General features: G+C 37.9%; 4 protein-coding genes and 1 long non-coding RNA gene across 6 annotated transcripts; 2 read left to right on the top strand and 3 right to left on the bottom strand.

Annotated features, from left to right (window-relative positions):
* LOC18767829 (disease resistance protein RPM1) lies at positions 680-4,147 on the top strand. The gene is made up of 2 exons (XM_007199956.2): positions 680-3,742; positions 3,997-4,147. Exon 1 carries the CDS (start codon positions 974-976, stop codon positions 3,725-3,727), a length of 2,754 nt encoding a protein of 917 aa, XP_007200018.1. The 5' UTR covers positions 680-973; the 3' UTR covers positions 3,728-3,742; positions 3,997-4,147.
* LOC109950613 lies at positions 6,817-9,131 on the top strand. The gene is made up of 2 exons (XM_020570162.1): positions 6,817-7,924; positions 8,080-9,131. Exons 1-2 carry the CDS (start codon positions 6,817-6,819, stop codon positions 9,129-9,131), a joined length of 2,160 nt encoding a protein of 719 aa, XP_020425751.1.
* LOC109950612 lies at positions 10,134-11,644 on the bottom strand. Its single transcript, XM_020570161.1, has 6 exons — positions 11,629-11,644; positions 11,379-11,449; positions 11,187-11,273; positions 10,858-11,088; positions 10,473-10,696; positions 10,134-10,388 (listed from the first exon to the last, which is right to left on the bottom strand). Exons 1-6 carry the CDS (start codon positions 11,642-11,644, stop codon positions 10,232-10,234), a joined length of 786 nt encoding a protein of 261 aa, XP_020425750.1. The 3' UTR covers positions 10,134-10,231.
* LOC109950760 (glutamic acid-rich protein-like) lies at positions 11,077-12,495 on the bottom strand. Of its 2 annotated transcripts, XR_002273059.1 has the most exons (3): positions 11,979-12,495; positions 11,379-11,794; positions 11,077-11,273 (listed from the first exon to the last, which is right to left on the bottom strand). XR_002273059.1 is itself a non-coding variant. In XM_020570834.1 (2 exons), the coding sequence occupies exons 1-2, from the start codon at positions 12,432-12,434 to the stop codon at positions 11,738-11,740; spliced, it is 513 nt and encodes a 170-aa protein (XP_020426423.1). In that variant the 5' UTR covers positions 12,435-12,495; the 3' UTR covers positions 11,353-11,737. The 2 variants fall into 2 exon arrangements, 1 of the variants encoding a protein (XP_020426423.1); XM_020570834.1 differs by lacking the exon at positions 11,077-11,273 and having other exon boundaries at positions 11,353-11,794.
* Positions 12,728-13,164, bottom strand: LOC109946290. The gene is made up of 3 exons (XR_002269483.1): positions 13,115-13,164; positions 12,977-13,039; positions 12,728-12,874 (listed from the first exon to the last, which is right to left on the bottom strand). It is a non-coding gene; the product is annotated as an uncharacterized LOC109946290 (long non-coding RNA).

The following is a 15,141-nucleotide window of genomic DNA, read 5'->3' as shown; positions in this document are numbered from 1 at the left end:
AAGTGCAAACAGCACAACATATGGCTGCTTGCGTGAAAAACCTTCAATCTCCAACATTATCAACATTTGAAAAATGTAGCTCACGAAACTGATACACGGATTTAGCTTGCTTTTTGTAGCTTGAATCTTGAAAATGCAAATTTGTTTTTTCATTTTCATTTAAAAACAATATTCTCTGAAAACATTCTATGAAAACGTTACAGACAGACTCTAAACTACTCCAAATGTGTAAGCTTTTTGAAAGCCTATATTGAAACACAACTCATTCTTAAGGGGTGGTGTTGTAATTTTTGAAGGATGTTAGTGTAAATAACCCATTAAAGAAATTAGAAATCTTTTCTTAATCACACCAAATTGCAAATATTCCCTCACTTGTATTACTATATGAGATATGTGGGTGGGTTAAATATTTGTTGGGGTTCTCTAACATACAATACAAGTCCAATCCATCCTTCCAACTTTCAAGCATGTAATGAGCTGCTTCTATTAAAATATATTGCCTTTTAAATTGAGTTATGAGTTTAAGCTTTTAATATGATTTGTGGGCAATTTGACAATTCATTCTTTGCCACTAAATTTGAAGACTTTTTCAACATTCGCTACCAGATAGTTAAATAACATGAGAGTATAATTACAATGCAAAGGCAGGTGGAATGCTGATATCAGAAAAAGAAAAAAGTGCAAACAACACAACCTCCTTCGATATCCAACATTATTACATATGCAACCAGCAGATGCACAGAGAAGACCAGTCTTTCTATCTTCACACAAAGACATCTTTGTCTGTCTGTTACGTATTGACAAATTGAGATATCATTTTCCATTCGATGTGCTCAAAATACGTATTTGCACATTGGAGGAGCTTCCACTACAGCTGAAATCGTCACTTGATCAATTTGGCTCATCTTTCAACCTTTTCTATATTCAAATTCATTCTACCATTGTGAGCAACTAGTTCGGATACAAGGGTAATATGGCCTTACCAATAGACTTCTTGATCGGCAAAATTGTGACCATTCTTGAGACCGAAGCATCCTTCATAGCCGGTGTTTGTGATGAAATTGATGACCTCAAGCAGGAGCTTGTATGCATGAAGGCCTTTCTAAATGATTCTGAGGGCAAGAAGGCACTCACCGAAGGTGGGGAGACGTGGGTTGCAAGCGTCAGAGGCATGGCCTATGATGCTGAAGACATCATTGACGAGTTCATGTATCACATGTATGAGCAAGGATGTCATAAGAGCAGATTTGCAAGGTGGCTCCACCATACCATTCGCATTCCGCAGAATGTTTGGTTCAGACGTCAAATGTCAGAGAAGTTGCGGAAAATCTCAAGAATGATTAAAGCCATTCCGGAGAGGAATCAGAGATATGGTGTCGGTGGATTAGAAGGAGCAAGTAGTACTTGTGATGATGTCCGTAAATGGATGCGGAACCAAGCGGAATCTTCTCTTTTTATTAAGGAAGATGAGCTCGTGGGGATTGAAAGAAAGAAGCAACTATTGATGAATTGGTTGATGAATGGAGAGCAACAGCAAACGGTTATCTCTGTGGTGGGGATGGGCGGATCAGGGAAGACAACTTTAGTTGCCAAGACCTTCAACGACGAAAGGGTCAAGAAACAATTCCACTGTTGTGCTTGGCTAACTGTTTCACAAACTTATGAAATTGAAGACTTGTTTAGAAGCTTGATTAAGCAATTCCACGAAACAAGTTTGGAAAAGGTCCCTGCAGACATGAATTCCATGACATACAGAGAATTGCTACAGGTGCTGGTCAATTACTTGGAGTCTAAAAGGTACATGGTTGTATTGGATGATGTGTGGGATATCAAACTTTGGAAAGAAATGAGGATAGCACTCCCAAATACACAGTTTGGAAGTCGAATCATGCTTACCACTCGAAGAGAAGACGTAGCATCCTATTCTTTTGGAGTACAAAGTCATATTCACCACATTCAACCCCTCGAAAAGAATGATGCTTGGGAGCTATTCAGCAGCAAAGCATTCTCTGCTTACCAGAATAAATGTTGTCCACCAGATCTTCAATCATTGGCTAAGGAACTTGTAGAAAAGTGTGTAGGCCTACCTCTGGCAGTCGTGGCTTTAGGTGGTCTGATGTCTTCCAAGAAGTCATTAGAATGGATCAAAGTCTACAACAGCTTGAACTGGCATCTAACTAACCATCCGTTGCTAGAGCCAGTGAAGAGCATCTTGTTGTTTAGTTTTGATGATTTACCATACCCATTGAAGCACTGTTTTCTATACTGTTCCCTTTTTCCAGCAGACTATTTGATTCGAAGAAAAAGGCTCATTAGGTTGTGGATAGCTGAAGGGTTTGTTGAAGATGTCAAAGGCGCCACATCAGAAGAAGTTGCTGAGAGCTATCTTATGGAGCTCATTTTCCGTAGCATGCTACATGTTGTCTGGAGGAATGCAAGTGGAAGGCCAAAAGCATTCAAGATGCATGACCTTATGCGGGAGCTTGCTCTGTCTAAATCAGAAAAAGAAAAGTTTGGTGCTGTATATGATGGAAAAGAAGTTATGGACGAAGTTCAAGTTCGCCGCTTGTCAATTAAAACCACTGGAGGAGAAATTAAATTAGGCACTGTTATGGCACAACTTCGTTCTCTTCTTGTGTTTGTTACTGACATGTCCTCATCCTCTTCCTCGAATACATTGCCTTCTGGATTCAAATTGTTGAGGGTGCTAGATTTGGGATATGTTCCAATTGCTATACTGCCAAAAGAACTTGAGTACTTATTCAATTTAAGATACTTAAATTTAAGGGGAACTCCAGTTAAGAAGCTTCCTGAATCCATTGGAAAGCTCCGGAACCTTCAAACTTTGGATATCAGGAACTCAAAGATAGAGGCACTTCCAAGTGGAATTGCCAAGTTGCAAAACTTGCGTCATCTAATGATGTATCGTTACACTGAAGAGCCTAGGGCCTTCAGATATGTGAATGGGACAAGATCACCATCAAATATATGTATGTTGAAGAAATTGCAAGTTTTGGCGGTTGTTGAATTAGAAGGAAACATTGTTAGACTTGTGGGTAATATGACCCAACTTAGAAGGATTGGAATTTCGAATGTAAAAGAAAGAGATGAGATGGACCTATGTGCCTCAATTCAAAAGATGAAGCTCCTTCACCAGTTGGTTCTGAAGACAAGCGATGAAGAGGAAGTTCTTCAAACAAACGCACTATGCTCACCTCCTCCCCACCTTCGAAGGGTTATTTTGGTTGGCAAATTGGAAATTGTGCCACGTTGGTTTGTTTCACTCCAGAGCCTCACACAATTGTATCTGCATTGGTCTAGAATTGAAGAAGATTTACTACCTTACATTGAAGCACTGCCCAATCTGGGAAATCTTTCACTTATTAATGCATATGCTGGCAAAGAGTTATGTTTCAGCAGAGGCTTTGCAAAGCTTACGAGATTGCGTTTGTCTACTTGCCCCTTATTGAACAATGTAAATATAGAAAAAGGGGTGATGTCAAATCTCCAAACCTTATGGTTTGATAACTGCCCAGAACTAAACACAATGCCACAGGGTCTTCAATACCTCACTGAACTAAAAGTATTGACATTGGGGCTTGTATCAAAGGAACTTAAGGATTCCATAAGAGAAGGCGGTGTGGATCGTGAAAAGGTACAACACATCCCTGAGATCTACCATTATTACAAATCGTCACTGGGGTTGCGTCGTGAAAGCTTGTCCTAATTGTTTTGGAAGGAGGTATGTAAGGTTTTAATTTATTTTTTTGGTCTCCTCATTTTCCTTTTTCGCTTTTTATATATGCCTTGAGTTCCGTAATCTTGCATCATATAAACTATTCTGGTACAACTGTTGTCATCCACAAGTTTGTTAAGGCCATGTATTTTTGTCCATGGACTAAATACTAAGTCTGCAATAGTTAGTTTCGATAGCACAAGAATTTTGTATTGAAATTCTGTTTGATTATTATTTTGCTTTTGTTGTTTGCCATGCAGAATTTAGTCTGAGACGGAAAGATTTTACCCAGTTGCGCCTAGAAGAACCCTTGCTTTCTTGTGTGAGGCTGCAAATCTTAATTATTTTCCATCACTATCTCAAGTTTTATTAGAAGCCATTTGATCATTAGTGAATTTTGCTTTGAGACTATGGAATCTTATGTAATTTGATTTGTGAGTGTGTTTGCTATTTGATTATGTAATGCCTTAAGAAGCACTAATTAGGATCTAATGCTCAGTTTTATTTTGAGAGTTTGCTAATCATCTTCTGCTGCTCTGGAAAACTTTTAACAACCGTAGACCATCCCCTCTAATAGATTGCACTCTGCTCTATGCAGTAAGGAAGAGAGATGCGACATCATTGGTAATTCCATTCGCATTCTTGCCTGATAACCTGAAAAAAGCAATACATGGTTAGTGGAAGTTGGCTAGTATAAGTCCACTCCATCGTTCTATTAAAATATATTGCCTTTTAAATTGAGTTTATGAATTTAAGGTTTTAATATGATTTGTGAGCAATTGACAATTCATTCTGCTACTAATTTGAAGACTTTTCAACATCGTCAGAGTATAATAACAATGCAAGGTAGGGGAATGGTGTAATCAGGAGGAAATTGAAAACCATGCCTACTCCATTTCCAAATAAGTTAGCAGGAAGCAGAGAACAAAATAAGCAAGTTGAATGAATATGGTTCTGTACAGGAATCATCACTTGTAATCAAAAGTTTTCCATATTTTAACATTATAATTTCCAGGTTCTGAAGTCTATGAACCTGAGCTGCTTCAGTTGTGAATCAAAAGAGCTTCTAGAGGCAGAAACTAAGTAAGAAAATAGAAAGCATGGCTGAACGGCCTGAGCTGCTTCAAATTATGAATGAGACTAATTAAAAGCTTAATTCTTGGCTAATATCGTGAAAAATAAAAAATAGAAAATAACCAGGTAGCTGGAGAAGTCACATGCTGGTGGTTTTTGAGAAGTCTGATGGTTTTACCAAAGCAGCAGAATATGATTAATAATTGCAAGGTTGAAGGAACTTGACTAGTAGTGTTTGTTGTTGCATCTTCACACAAATTCATCTTTGCAACGTGCTTCTCCAATTTGAGTCTTTAAAGGGATATGACAAGACAGAGCAATACCATAATCAAAATAAAATGAATGCAGATATAACAGACTTGTAAATGAGAAGTGGCTTATATAACTGTAGTTAAAGGATCTAAAATGATTAAGCTTTGGAAAGTCAATGGAAGGACAGAAACTTACGGGGTGGGGAAAGAATCATGGGGCGAGCTTTCACCTTGCAGAAAAGTCGCAGATGATGTTTCGTAAATTTGGAGGAATCATTACTTGTAATCAAAGTTTTCACCTACTCCATTTCCAAATAAGTTAGCAAGTTGAATGAATATGGTTCTGTGGAGGAATCATTACTTGTAATCAAAGTTTTCCATATTTTGAATTAACATTATAATTCCAGGTTCTGAAGTCTGTGAACTTGGATAACTCCAGTTGAATTTTGAAAGTCAAAAGAGCTTCTAGAGGCAGAAACTAGGTAAGAAAATAGAAAGCATGGCTGAACGGCCTGAGCTGCCTCAAATTATGAACGAGACTATTTAAAAGCTTAATTCTTGGCTAGTAGTGTTGTTGCAGAATCTTGTAGAACTGTGATGGTTTTACCAAAGCTGCAGAATATGATTAAAGGAACTTGATGGTAGAATCAGAAATCCAGAACTGGTAGTGTTGTTGCATTCCATAATGAATTGTAAAAGTAATAATACTTCTAATAATGTTGGTAATAATAGCACAATATTCAAACTCATTATAATAAAAAAATAGTAATAATAAAAAAGAAAAATTAGGTTTTAGACATAATTAACTTTATTAATTAGTTTGTAAGATATTGGATATTTTGGTTTTAGTTTTAATACCTAGGAAAAAATTACTATTTTGGATTAGCCCAAAGAGAGGCCCAGATTCGTTGGCCCATTTGTAAACCTATACAGTAAATGACGCTTTTGCCCCTGAATGTTTAAACAAGGCGCGACTTCTCTGTTTCGTTTTCGTTCTCGTTCGTTTGGCAGCAGCTTCGTGTTCTTCTCTGTTTCGTCTTCGAGCTCAGTTGTTTGGCAGCAGATTTCGTTCGTTTGGCAGGCAAATTTCGTTCGACGACGAGCAGCAACGACGACGAGCAGAAACGACGAGCAGCAACGACGACGAGCAGCAACGACGACGAGCAGAAACCACCACCAACAACGACAACCACTGACGACTATCGAAGCGATTTTCACTCTCTTGGGAAAAAAACAGTAAGAAAATGACCCTCTAACACAAATTTGTCTTCGATTTTAGGGATTACACATTTTTGCTGTTGTTCTTTATGCAATGCAGTTTTTGGAAAAATGGATGAATCGTTGGATTCAAAACTACTCTTTGTTTAGGTTTTGCTTCGTTTATAGGGATTAACCATTCAAAATCGTTGGATTCAAAATTTCTGGTTGTTTGTACTAAATTTTGAACCAGAAACTGCAATGCAGTTTCTGGTTCCATAATTCAATTTCAGAGTGCTTTTTGCTAGGGTTTATGGGAATATTATAACTGCTCATGAAGTCAAACGTGTTTTGATATTCAGTACTGTCTTTGCATTTTGATTTCTGGTTGTTTGTAGCAAATTTTGAACCAGAAACTGCAATGCAGTTTCTGGTTCCATAATTCAATTTCAGAGTGCTTTTTGCTAGGGTTTATGGGAATGTTATAACTGCTCATGAAGTCAAACGTGTTTTGATATTCTGTTTTTGTTTGTTGTTTTGTTTGCATTTTCAAGGCTAATGGAGGTGTGTGTCATTGCCAAGTGCACATATAAGTCGGAAACCATCATGTTTTCAGTTTCATCAGAGTCATCCATGGTTGATATTTTGAAGACTTTGTGTCTGAGGTTTAGGGGTTTGCAGTTGGGTTGTTTCACATTACGGTATTCGGTGCCCAGTTATCCGAGTTGTTTTCTAGAAACGGATAGCGATTTGGACTTGATGAGGACATTTTTGTTGATATCAAATGAGAAGACTGTTGATATTTTAGTGAAGGATTTATGCGGGAGCAGTGAATATAGTGGTGATTTTTGTGTAAATAAGGAGTTGATAGCATGTGAAAAAGGCGAGTCGTCGTGTTCTAGTACTGTCGAAGACAGAAACGAGTTTTTGGGCAGGTCGAAGAGAGCAAGTGCTAAGCCTTTGTTGTCGAATGAGTGGGAGACATACATACATCATGTGGGGCAGAAGTTTGACAGTGGTGCAGAGGAGTTCCGGTTGAAATTGTGCAAGTACGCTCTTGAAGTAGGATTTAATTTTGAATATTCCGGCAATGACAAGAAGCGGGTGGTTGCTGTTTGTTCGAATAAGAAATTGGAGGGTTGCAGCTGGCGTGTTTATGCTTCTCGTTGTGAAGCTACTGGCAGTTTTGTAATTCGGACGTTAAATAATGTTCATACATGTGCGGGTCGGATACGGGAATCAAAGAGTAAGATGATGAGGTCTCGTGTGGTGTCCTCCCTCATTGTGGACAGAATTCGTGCAAAACCAGAGCTGAAGCCAGTTGAGATTATACACGAGTTCAAAGATTATTATGGTATAGACATTTCATACTACCACGCATGGTTTGGCAAAGAGTTAGCTAAATTGGACGTTCACGGTGATGAGTCGAAGTCCTTCAACGAGTTAGTGTGGTATGCGGACGCCGTAAAGGAAACTAACACTGGTTCTCTCTGCACTCTTGATTGTGAAGCTGGAATTAATCTCTTTCGACGGTTTTTTGTGTCTTTTAGCGGTTGCATTGCTGGATTTCAATATTGCATACCCTTGTTGTTCATTGATGCTACGTTTTTGAAGAGCAAGTACAAGGGGCAGCTTCTGTGTGCTTCCGGAAAGAATGGAAATCAAGGTATGGTTACTGTAATGTATTGCAGATTTTCATTTGTTGCAATTTTTAGCAGAAACTGCATTGCAGTTTCCCTTTTTTGAGCAGATTTGTTTTCATAAACTGCACTGCAGTTTCCTTTTTTTGCTTATACTTGTGCTTTTGGTTTTGTTTTGCAGGGTTTTATCCTCTAGCTTTTGGAGTTGTTGATTCTGAGACAAAGGAGAATTGGACTTGGTTTCTTCAACATTTGGCTTCTATATTGCTACCGATAGGGAGAGTGGTGACCTTTTTCTCGGACCGCAATCAAGGTTTGTTGAATGCAATGGGGTTTGTGTTTCCCGGATGGCCTCATTCTTACTGTTATTATCACCTCAAACAGAATTTGATATCAAAGTACCCGAAGTCAGGTTATGGGAAACTGCTCCAAGACCGTGTTATCAATTTATTTAGTAGATGCGCATATGCTGTTACGGAGGAAGAGTTTAAGGTAGCAATGGAAGAGTTGGTGATTGTTGGGAGTTCGAAAGTGAAGACATTTATATTTGATTTGTCTAGAGATCACTATGCCAACGCATTTTTCAAAGGAATGCGTTATGGGGAGATGGCAAACAGTTTAGCGGAGTCCTTTAATAATTGGGTTGGTGTGTTTCGAGATTTGCCGGTGCTACCTTTGATAGAAGGGATTCGACAGAAATTGATGGTATTGAATTCTCAACGAAGAATTGAAGCGGAGAAGTGGACAACAGTTTTGTGTCCGGAGATGGAGACTAGACTCTGTGAAAATGCGGAGGCCGGTAGGACTTGGGCAGTTCGTCGTTCTAATAGCACTGTTTTTGAAGTATTTGCTGATTATTCTGTGATGGTTGATCTCGAGCAAAGGACTTGTTCTTGCCGTCTTTGGCAAATTGACGGTTTTCCTTGCACACATGCGGTGGCTGCAATCCTAGCAAAGAGAGATTCAGTTTATGATTATGTGGAGTGTTACTACAAAACCGACTTCTTTCGAAAAGCCTATGAGAGTCCTATTTTTCCTATTCCAGATATTGGGAAAGGATTGGGCAGCAATGGTTCTGCCGCTGGAGTTGTGCTTCCGCCAATTACAAAGAGGCCAGCCGGAAGACCACCAACAAAGAGGATCAAAGTTTTTGGTGAATTTAAAAGGCCATTGAAATGCAGTCGGTGCAGTGTTGCTGGGCACAATAGGAAGACTTGCAAGGCTATTATATGAACACTCCTTCTCATTTGACAATTTTTTATTTTAGATATGGTTTAGCGAATATATAGTCAGTTTCTGCGTTGCACTTTTTGCAAAAACTGTATTGCAGTTTTAGTTGCTTGTAATTGGCTACACCGCGTCTAATTGGATATTGTGATTCTTTTTTGAAGTTAATGAAAATTATACAATTGTTTAATGAGTGAATATTCGTTTTCGACTGCCATTCAATGCTTGTTTTCAGATTTTGAGCAGATTTTGTTGCAGAAACTGCATTGCAGTTTCTGTTTATTTCAGATTTTGTTGCAGAAACTGCATTGCAGTTTCTGTTTATTTCAGATTTCTGTTTATTTCATATTTGGGGCAGATTTGTTGCAGATTATGAGCAGAAACTACATTTCAATGCTGACCTACTTAAATGTATTTGAACAAAGTTTTAGTACTTTGATTATGGCTTTGGCTTTTGGGTTCTTTTCACATTTTGGATATTGTGATTCTTTTTTGAAGTTAATGAAAATTATACAATTGTTTAATGAGTGGATATTCGTTTTCGACTGCCATTCAATGCTTGTTTTCAGATTTTGAGCAGATTTTGTTGCAGAAACTGCATTGCAGTTTCTGTTTATTTCAGATTTCTGTTTATTTCAGATTTTGAGCAAATTTTGTTGCAGATTATGAGCAGAAACTACATTTCAATGCTGACCTACTTAAATGTGTTTTGAACAAAGTTTTAGTACTTTGATTATGGCTTTGGCTTTTGGGTTCTTTTCACATTTTTGGATATTGTGATTCTTTTTTGAAGTTAATGAAAATTATACAATTGTTTAATGAGTGGATATTCGTTTTCGACTGCCATTGAATGCTTGTTTTCAGATTTTGAGCAGATTTTGTTGCAGAAACTGCATTGCAGTTTCTGTTTATTTCAGATTTTGTTGCAGAAACTGCATTGCAGTTTATTTGTTTTCTTTTGGTTTTGTTGCATCCTGTTCCAAGATTATATTACAGTTTATGCACATGTATAGGAAATATGTTCTCATATACCATAACTAGAAATATTTACAAACATCCACAAGAATTAAGATACATATTGTCTTGAGTTAACGAAAGGCAAATCACTAGAGACGATTAATTACACAGTTTTTGTGGTGTAGGAGTTTTGTGACATATTGTGCTCGATATTCATTCATGAATTTCTTGTCCACGCTTTTTGGAATGGGCTGTCCTTGTGCTATTTTATCCATATAGAACATGACGAACATGCCGCAATCCAATCTGCAAATGAAATACGAGATTAGTTTTTTTTGCTTTTGAATGATTTCAAACTGTAATGAATAGTTGAGTAGACACAATTCTTACGAAGATGCACTTTGTTGAGCACATTCCATGTCATCCTCAAATGGAAACTGCAATGGATTTTGCATAATCCATTTGAGAGTGAGTTCTTCATTTGGAGTCAAATCTTTTTGTACAAGTGTTGGGGGCCCTTCCTTTTGCTTCACAAGTGTTGGTTTTTTTTTTGTTTCTATGAACACTCGTGCTTGAGGTCTTATATATTCTAGCCACCCTTCAACAATATTAACCTGTTTAAAGAAGAAGAAAAAAAGAGAAAAAGAAATGGTAATCAGTGCATTGCATATTATAGTTTTGGTCTGAAATTAGGCAGTATGTATAATACAGAAACTGCAATGCAGTTTCTGTTTGTGTTTGTGCTGAGAAATTAAGACAGTTTCATTCCACTTACAAAGTTTCGAGCAATGTCAATGCACCTTTCTTCTTTTCTACGTCCCAACGATCTAAGTGGATTGTAGTGTCTCCACTTTCGTTCATTTTTGTGAAATGTGAGAAGTGTGAAGTGGAACTCTTCTTGTGAAATAATTGGGAAGAAAAGAACATTGCATTTCCGGAGTTTTTCAAGTAAGGGTTCATACAGGAACCTGTGCCAAGATGGCTCTAGGAAGCTTTGCATGTAAGCCTGATATCACAGAATGGCAATTTGTTAGTATATATTTTTTCGAAAACTGCAGTGCATTGTCTGTTTAAACAATTTTGAATTTTCAAAATAATACTTACCCAAGTCCATGTGGACATGTACTGTGGACTCTCTGTCTGCATGGGCTCTATTTTATCCTCCTCTATTTGGATATAGGCCTCAATGACCTGTTTCACATTGATTGGAGAAAAATGGAATTATAAATGGGGAATATAGGTAGAACAAATAAAAAATACAGTGCAGTGTGTGTTATAGAATTGGTAAATACTTACGTTTTGTGACAGTTCCAGGTCCCATACAATATCTTTGAGATCATGGTTTGTCACTTTCTCATCATTGAGTCCTGCCCAAAAGATATCACTGCGGATTCGAATACATGAAATTCACAAGATTAGTTTTAGTTTAATTGTAATTAAAAGATGAAAGAATTGTTATTTTGGAATAGAGATGTTACCGAAGTTGAGTGCTTAAGTAGTGTTTTTCAATTCTTTCCCTGTCCGGCTTTGGAATTTTCTGCCACACCTTTTTCTGACCCCATCCTAGTTTTTTCTTTGTTTGCTTTTTTTGTCCTTCATCTTCATCACTTGATTGTTGTAGATCCACAGGTATTGAATCATGAAGGCTCGTTCCTTTAGGGGGGGTCAGGAATTGGATTTGTGGCATCGGGCTGAGATGCCTCTTGTGTTAACTGCAGATTGAAAGGAAACTAATTAGAAACTTCATTCGATAAAACAGAAACTGCAATGCAGTTTCCATTTCTGTAAAGCAGATAACACATTGCATTGCAGGAAACGGAAACTGCATTGCAGTTTCTGTTTCTGCAATGCAGAAAATAGAAAAAAGCAGCAGCTTGAACTGCAGTAATTGCATACCTCCTCGGAAGAGATAAGCTTGAATTGTGGTAGTTCTTCATCATCCTTTTTTGCCTCCTTTTTTGTTTTCTTATTTTTTTCGTACACATAGCAAGATGCTTGAAGCCTCTTTCTTTCTCTGTTCTTCACCCTTTGTAGTCTTGAAGGAACATCAGGTGTTGGAGCATCTTGCTTCTTCTCTTCTTCTCTCTCTTCTTGTTGCTTCTCTTCTTCTTTCTTTTCTTCTTCTTTCTCTTCAACTGGTTGTGTTGGTTGTTTTGTAGGCAGATCCATCTCCATTTCAAAGATTGTTGGGTCTGACAACAAGCTTTCAATTTCTGCCTTGTACTTTTCTTGAATCTCCTTTTTCTTGGCAATCTTCTCCATGTCAATACCAGTTTCCTTGCCTTCCAATTCTGCAATCCTCCTTTTCAGATTTTGTATTTCATTAAGCTGAACTGTAGATTCCACTGTCATGGTGGCAGTCACACATTCTTCATTATCTAATTTCTCTATGTATGTTGCCAACTCCACTTCCAGCTCCTTTAATCTCTTTTCTGCTTGGATAAATATATCCCACAATTCCTTCATTTTCTTCTCACTGTCTTCATTCTTTTCATCCTTCCACAGTTGTAATCTTTCCGGGCAAACGAAGCTAGGATCTTGTTGTTGGCGGTAGTTGATTTGGTCTGTCATGGACTTCACCAAGAGGTCTTGAATTGCATCATCAGGTTTTCCCTCATCATCTTCTTTTCCTTTTTCCTGCATATTGAACAGAAACTAATTAGAAACTGCATTGCATTGGAGGAAACGAAAACCGAAATGCATAATTCACTGTTTAGAGATTCTTATACCTTGTCAAGAGGGTCTCCCTCTTCTCCGGTAGTTTTTCTCTTTTTATATGTTTTCAAAATACCCTGTACAATGAGATTGAATGATTCAGAAACTGCATTGGATAAAATGCAAACTGCAATGTAGAAAACACAAACTGCAATGCACTGTATACAGATTTCAATTACCTTCTCAACAGTGTCTTCCTCTTCCCTGGTAGTTTTTCGCTTTTTAGGAGTTTTGAAAATACCCTGTACAATGAGAATGATTTAGCATGGATTCACATTCAAGATACATTAAAACAGAACATGCGATAAATTGCATACCTCGATGTCATTCAAGTCCTTTATTTGGTTGAATCTTGTGTGGAGTTCCACAAGACTCCATCTAAGAATGGCAGGAGTTTCTTCTCCTTGCCAAGGATTGGTTGTATGATGTTTGTCCTCTCACACAGTAGAAACTGCACAGTTCAAAAACAAGATATATCAGAAATTAAGTTGGAAACTGCATAGGATAAAACAGAAACTGCGTTGCAGTTTCCATTTCTGCATTGTAGTAAATGGAAACTGCATTGCACTAAATGGAAACTGCATTGCCTAAAACTCAAAATGTATTGCATAAGCCACTGTTTACTTACCAATATTAGGATAGTGCAACCCGAAACAGCTCCTATAGAGGCTTCTCCTCCCTTCTTTGCTTTTGCTTTTGCTTTTGCTTTTGCGGTCAAGGATTCATTCATGTAGTCTGAAACAGCTCTTGCCCACGAATAGCTTGAAAGTGTGTCTAGATTCACGCAGTGCTCAAATAATTTCCAATGCAAAGTAGATGAAGAGTTGGCAAAAAGGAATGTCATGCACAGCAGAATCAATATTAGGCTGACCACCTCCTTGTCGTAATCAACTTCTTCTTCTTCTTCTTCTTCTTCAGCTTCTTTCCTTTCTTTTCCTTTGTTCGTTTTTTTCTTTTGCTCTGTCTTTGCCTTTTCTTTCTTCGGTTGGTTTGCCAAGGCAATTGTCTTTTGTAATTCTGCTTCTACCTGGTTTTTTGAAGGTTTTCCCTTTTCTCCAAAGTGCCTTGTTCTGAAGGTAGCAGTGTACCTATCATTGACAAGTTTGACAGATTTGCCTTCATTTGGCAGTCCTAGAATCTGAGTCACTGCATTGCTTGTGATTTGGAACGATTTGGTTCCAAATTTGAAGGACTTTGTATCCGGATCAAATGTCTTGAGTAGCTGTGCTAAGTCAATGTCCGACTTATTCATGTTATTCATGTCAATTCCCTGGCGGTAAAACAGCTCGATCAAGTTCCAGAAAGGGGTTTTCTTGAGAAGCTTCTTCTGCCTTTCATTGAGCTTGTCCTTTATGTCTCTAATGATGCTGTTGAAAGCATAGGCATTGCACCGAAATTGGACATAGTCCGGGTGCTTTGCTTTCCGATCATAGTTTGGCTTTGGCTTTGTTTTGATCCTTTGAGCCATCGTTTTGATTCTGCGCTTTGGTTGGTTTTCAGCTTCATTCTTTTGTGGTGACATTTCTTGTTCCATTTTGTGATATGCACTGCAGTTTTTGTGGTCAAAATCTGCAACAAACAACCAGAAACTGCTGCTCAAAATTTTGATGTGAAAAGAAACCAAAAGGCAAGAACAGTAGCTAAAACGAATATCAAAAACACATTTAAATTCATGAGCAGTTATCACATTCCCATAAACCCTAGCAAAAAGCACTCTGAAATTGAATTATGGAACCAGAAACTGCATTGCAGTTTCTGGTTCAAAATTTGCTACAAACAACCAGAAATCAAAATGCAAAGACAGTAGCTAAAACTAATATCAAAACACATTTAAATTCATGAGCAGTTATCACATTCCCATAAACCCTAGCAAAAAGCACTCTGAAATTGAATTATGGAACCAGAAACTGCATTGCAGTTTCTGGTTCAAAATCGAAGACAAACAACCAGAAATCAAAAGGAAGAAACAGTATCTAAAACTAATATCAAAACACATTTAACTTCGTGAGCAGTTATCACATTCCCATAAACCCTAGCGAAAAGCAATCTGAAATTGAATTATGGAACCAGAAACTGCAATGCAGTTTCTGGTCAAAATCGAAGACAAACAACCAGAAATCAAAAGGAAGAAACAGTACTGAAACCTTCGTCGGTGTAAAACCTAAAATCGAAGAGAGTACTGATTCATTTTCTTACGGTTTAGCTTCGGTCGTCGTTGGTGGTCTTTGCTCGTCGTCGTTGGTGGTCTTTGCTCGTCGTCGGTGGTCGTTGCTCGTCGTCGGTGGTCGTTGCTCGTCGTCGTTGCTCGTCGCCGTTCTCGTCGTCTTCGTTTCTGCTCGTTCTC

The sequence above is a fragment of the Prunus persica genome, chromosome G8, assembly GCF_000346465.2.
Source record: "Prunus persica cultivar Lovell chromosome G8, Prunus_persica_NCBIv2, whole genome shotgun sequence".
Lineage (NCBI taxonomy): Eukaryota > Viridiplantae > Streptophyta > Magnoliopsida > Rosales > Rosaceae > Prunus > Prunus persica.
The sequence above is the reverse complement of the archived record's forward strand: the minus strand, read 5'-3'. Positions and strand labels throughout refer to the sequence as shown.

Bases quoted from the DNA above. Each gene is read 5' to 3' on its own strand.
- LOC18767829 (XM_007199956.2), top strand. From the start codon at position 974: ATGGCCTTACCAATAGACTTCTTGATCGGCAAAATTGTGACCATTCTT.
- LOC109950613 (XM_020570162.1), top strand. From the start codon at position 6,817: ATGGAGGTGTGTGTCATTGCCAAGTGCACATATAAGTCGGAAACCATC. The intron at 7,925-8,079 runs GTATGGTTACTG...TTTGTTTTGCAG, and splicing joins CGGAAAGAATGGAAATCAAG to GGTTTTATCCTCTAGCTTTT.
- LOC109950612 (XM_020570161.1), bottom strand. The intron at 11,089-11,186 runs GTAAGTATTATT...CTGTGATATCAG, and splicing joins ACATGTCCACATGGACTTGG to GCTTACATGCAAAGCTTCCT. The intron at 10,389-10,472 runs GTAAGAATTGTG...TTTCATTTGCAG, and splicing joins GCTCAACAAAGTGCATCTTC to ATTGGATTGCGGCATGTTCG.
- LOC109950760 (XM_020570834.1), bottom strand. From the start codon at position 12,434: ATGACAGTGGAATCTACAGTTCAGCTTAATGAAATACAAAATCTGAAA. The intron at 11,795-11,978 runs GTATGCAATTAC...TTCAATCTGCAG, and splicing joins AGCTTATCTCTTCCGAGGAG to TTAACACAAGAGGCATCTCA.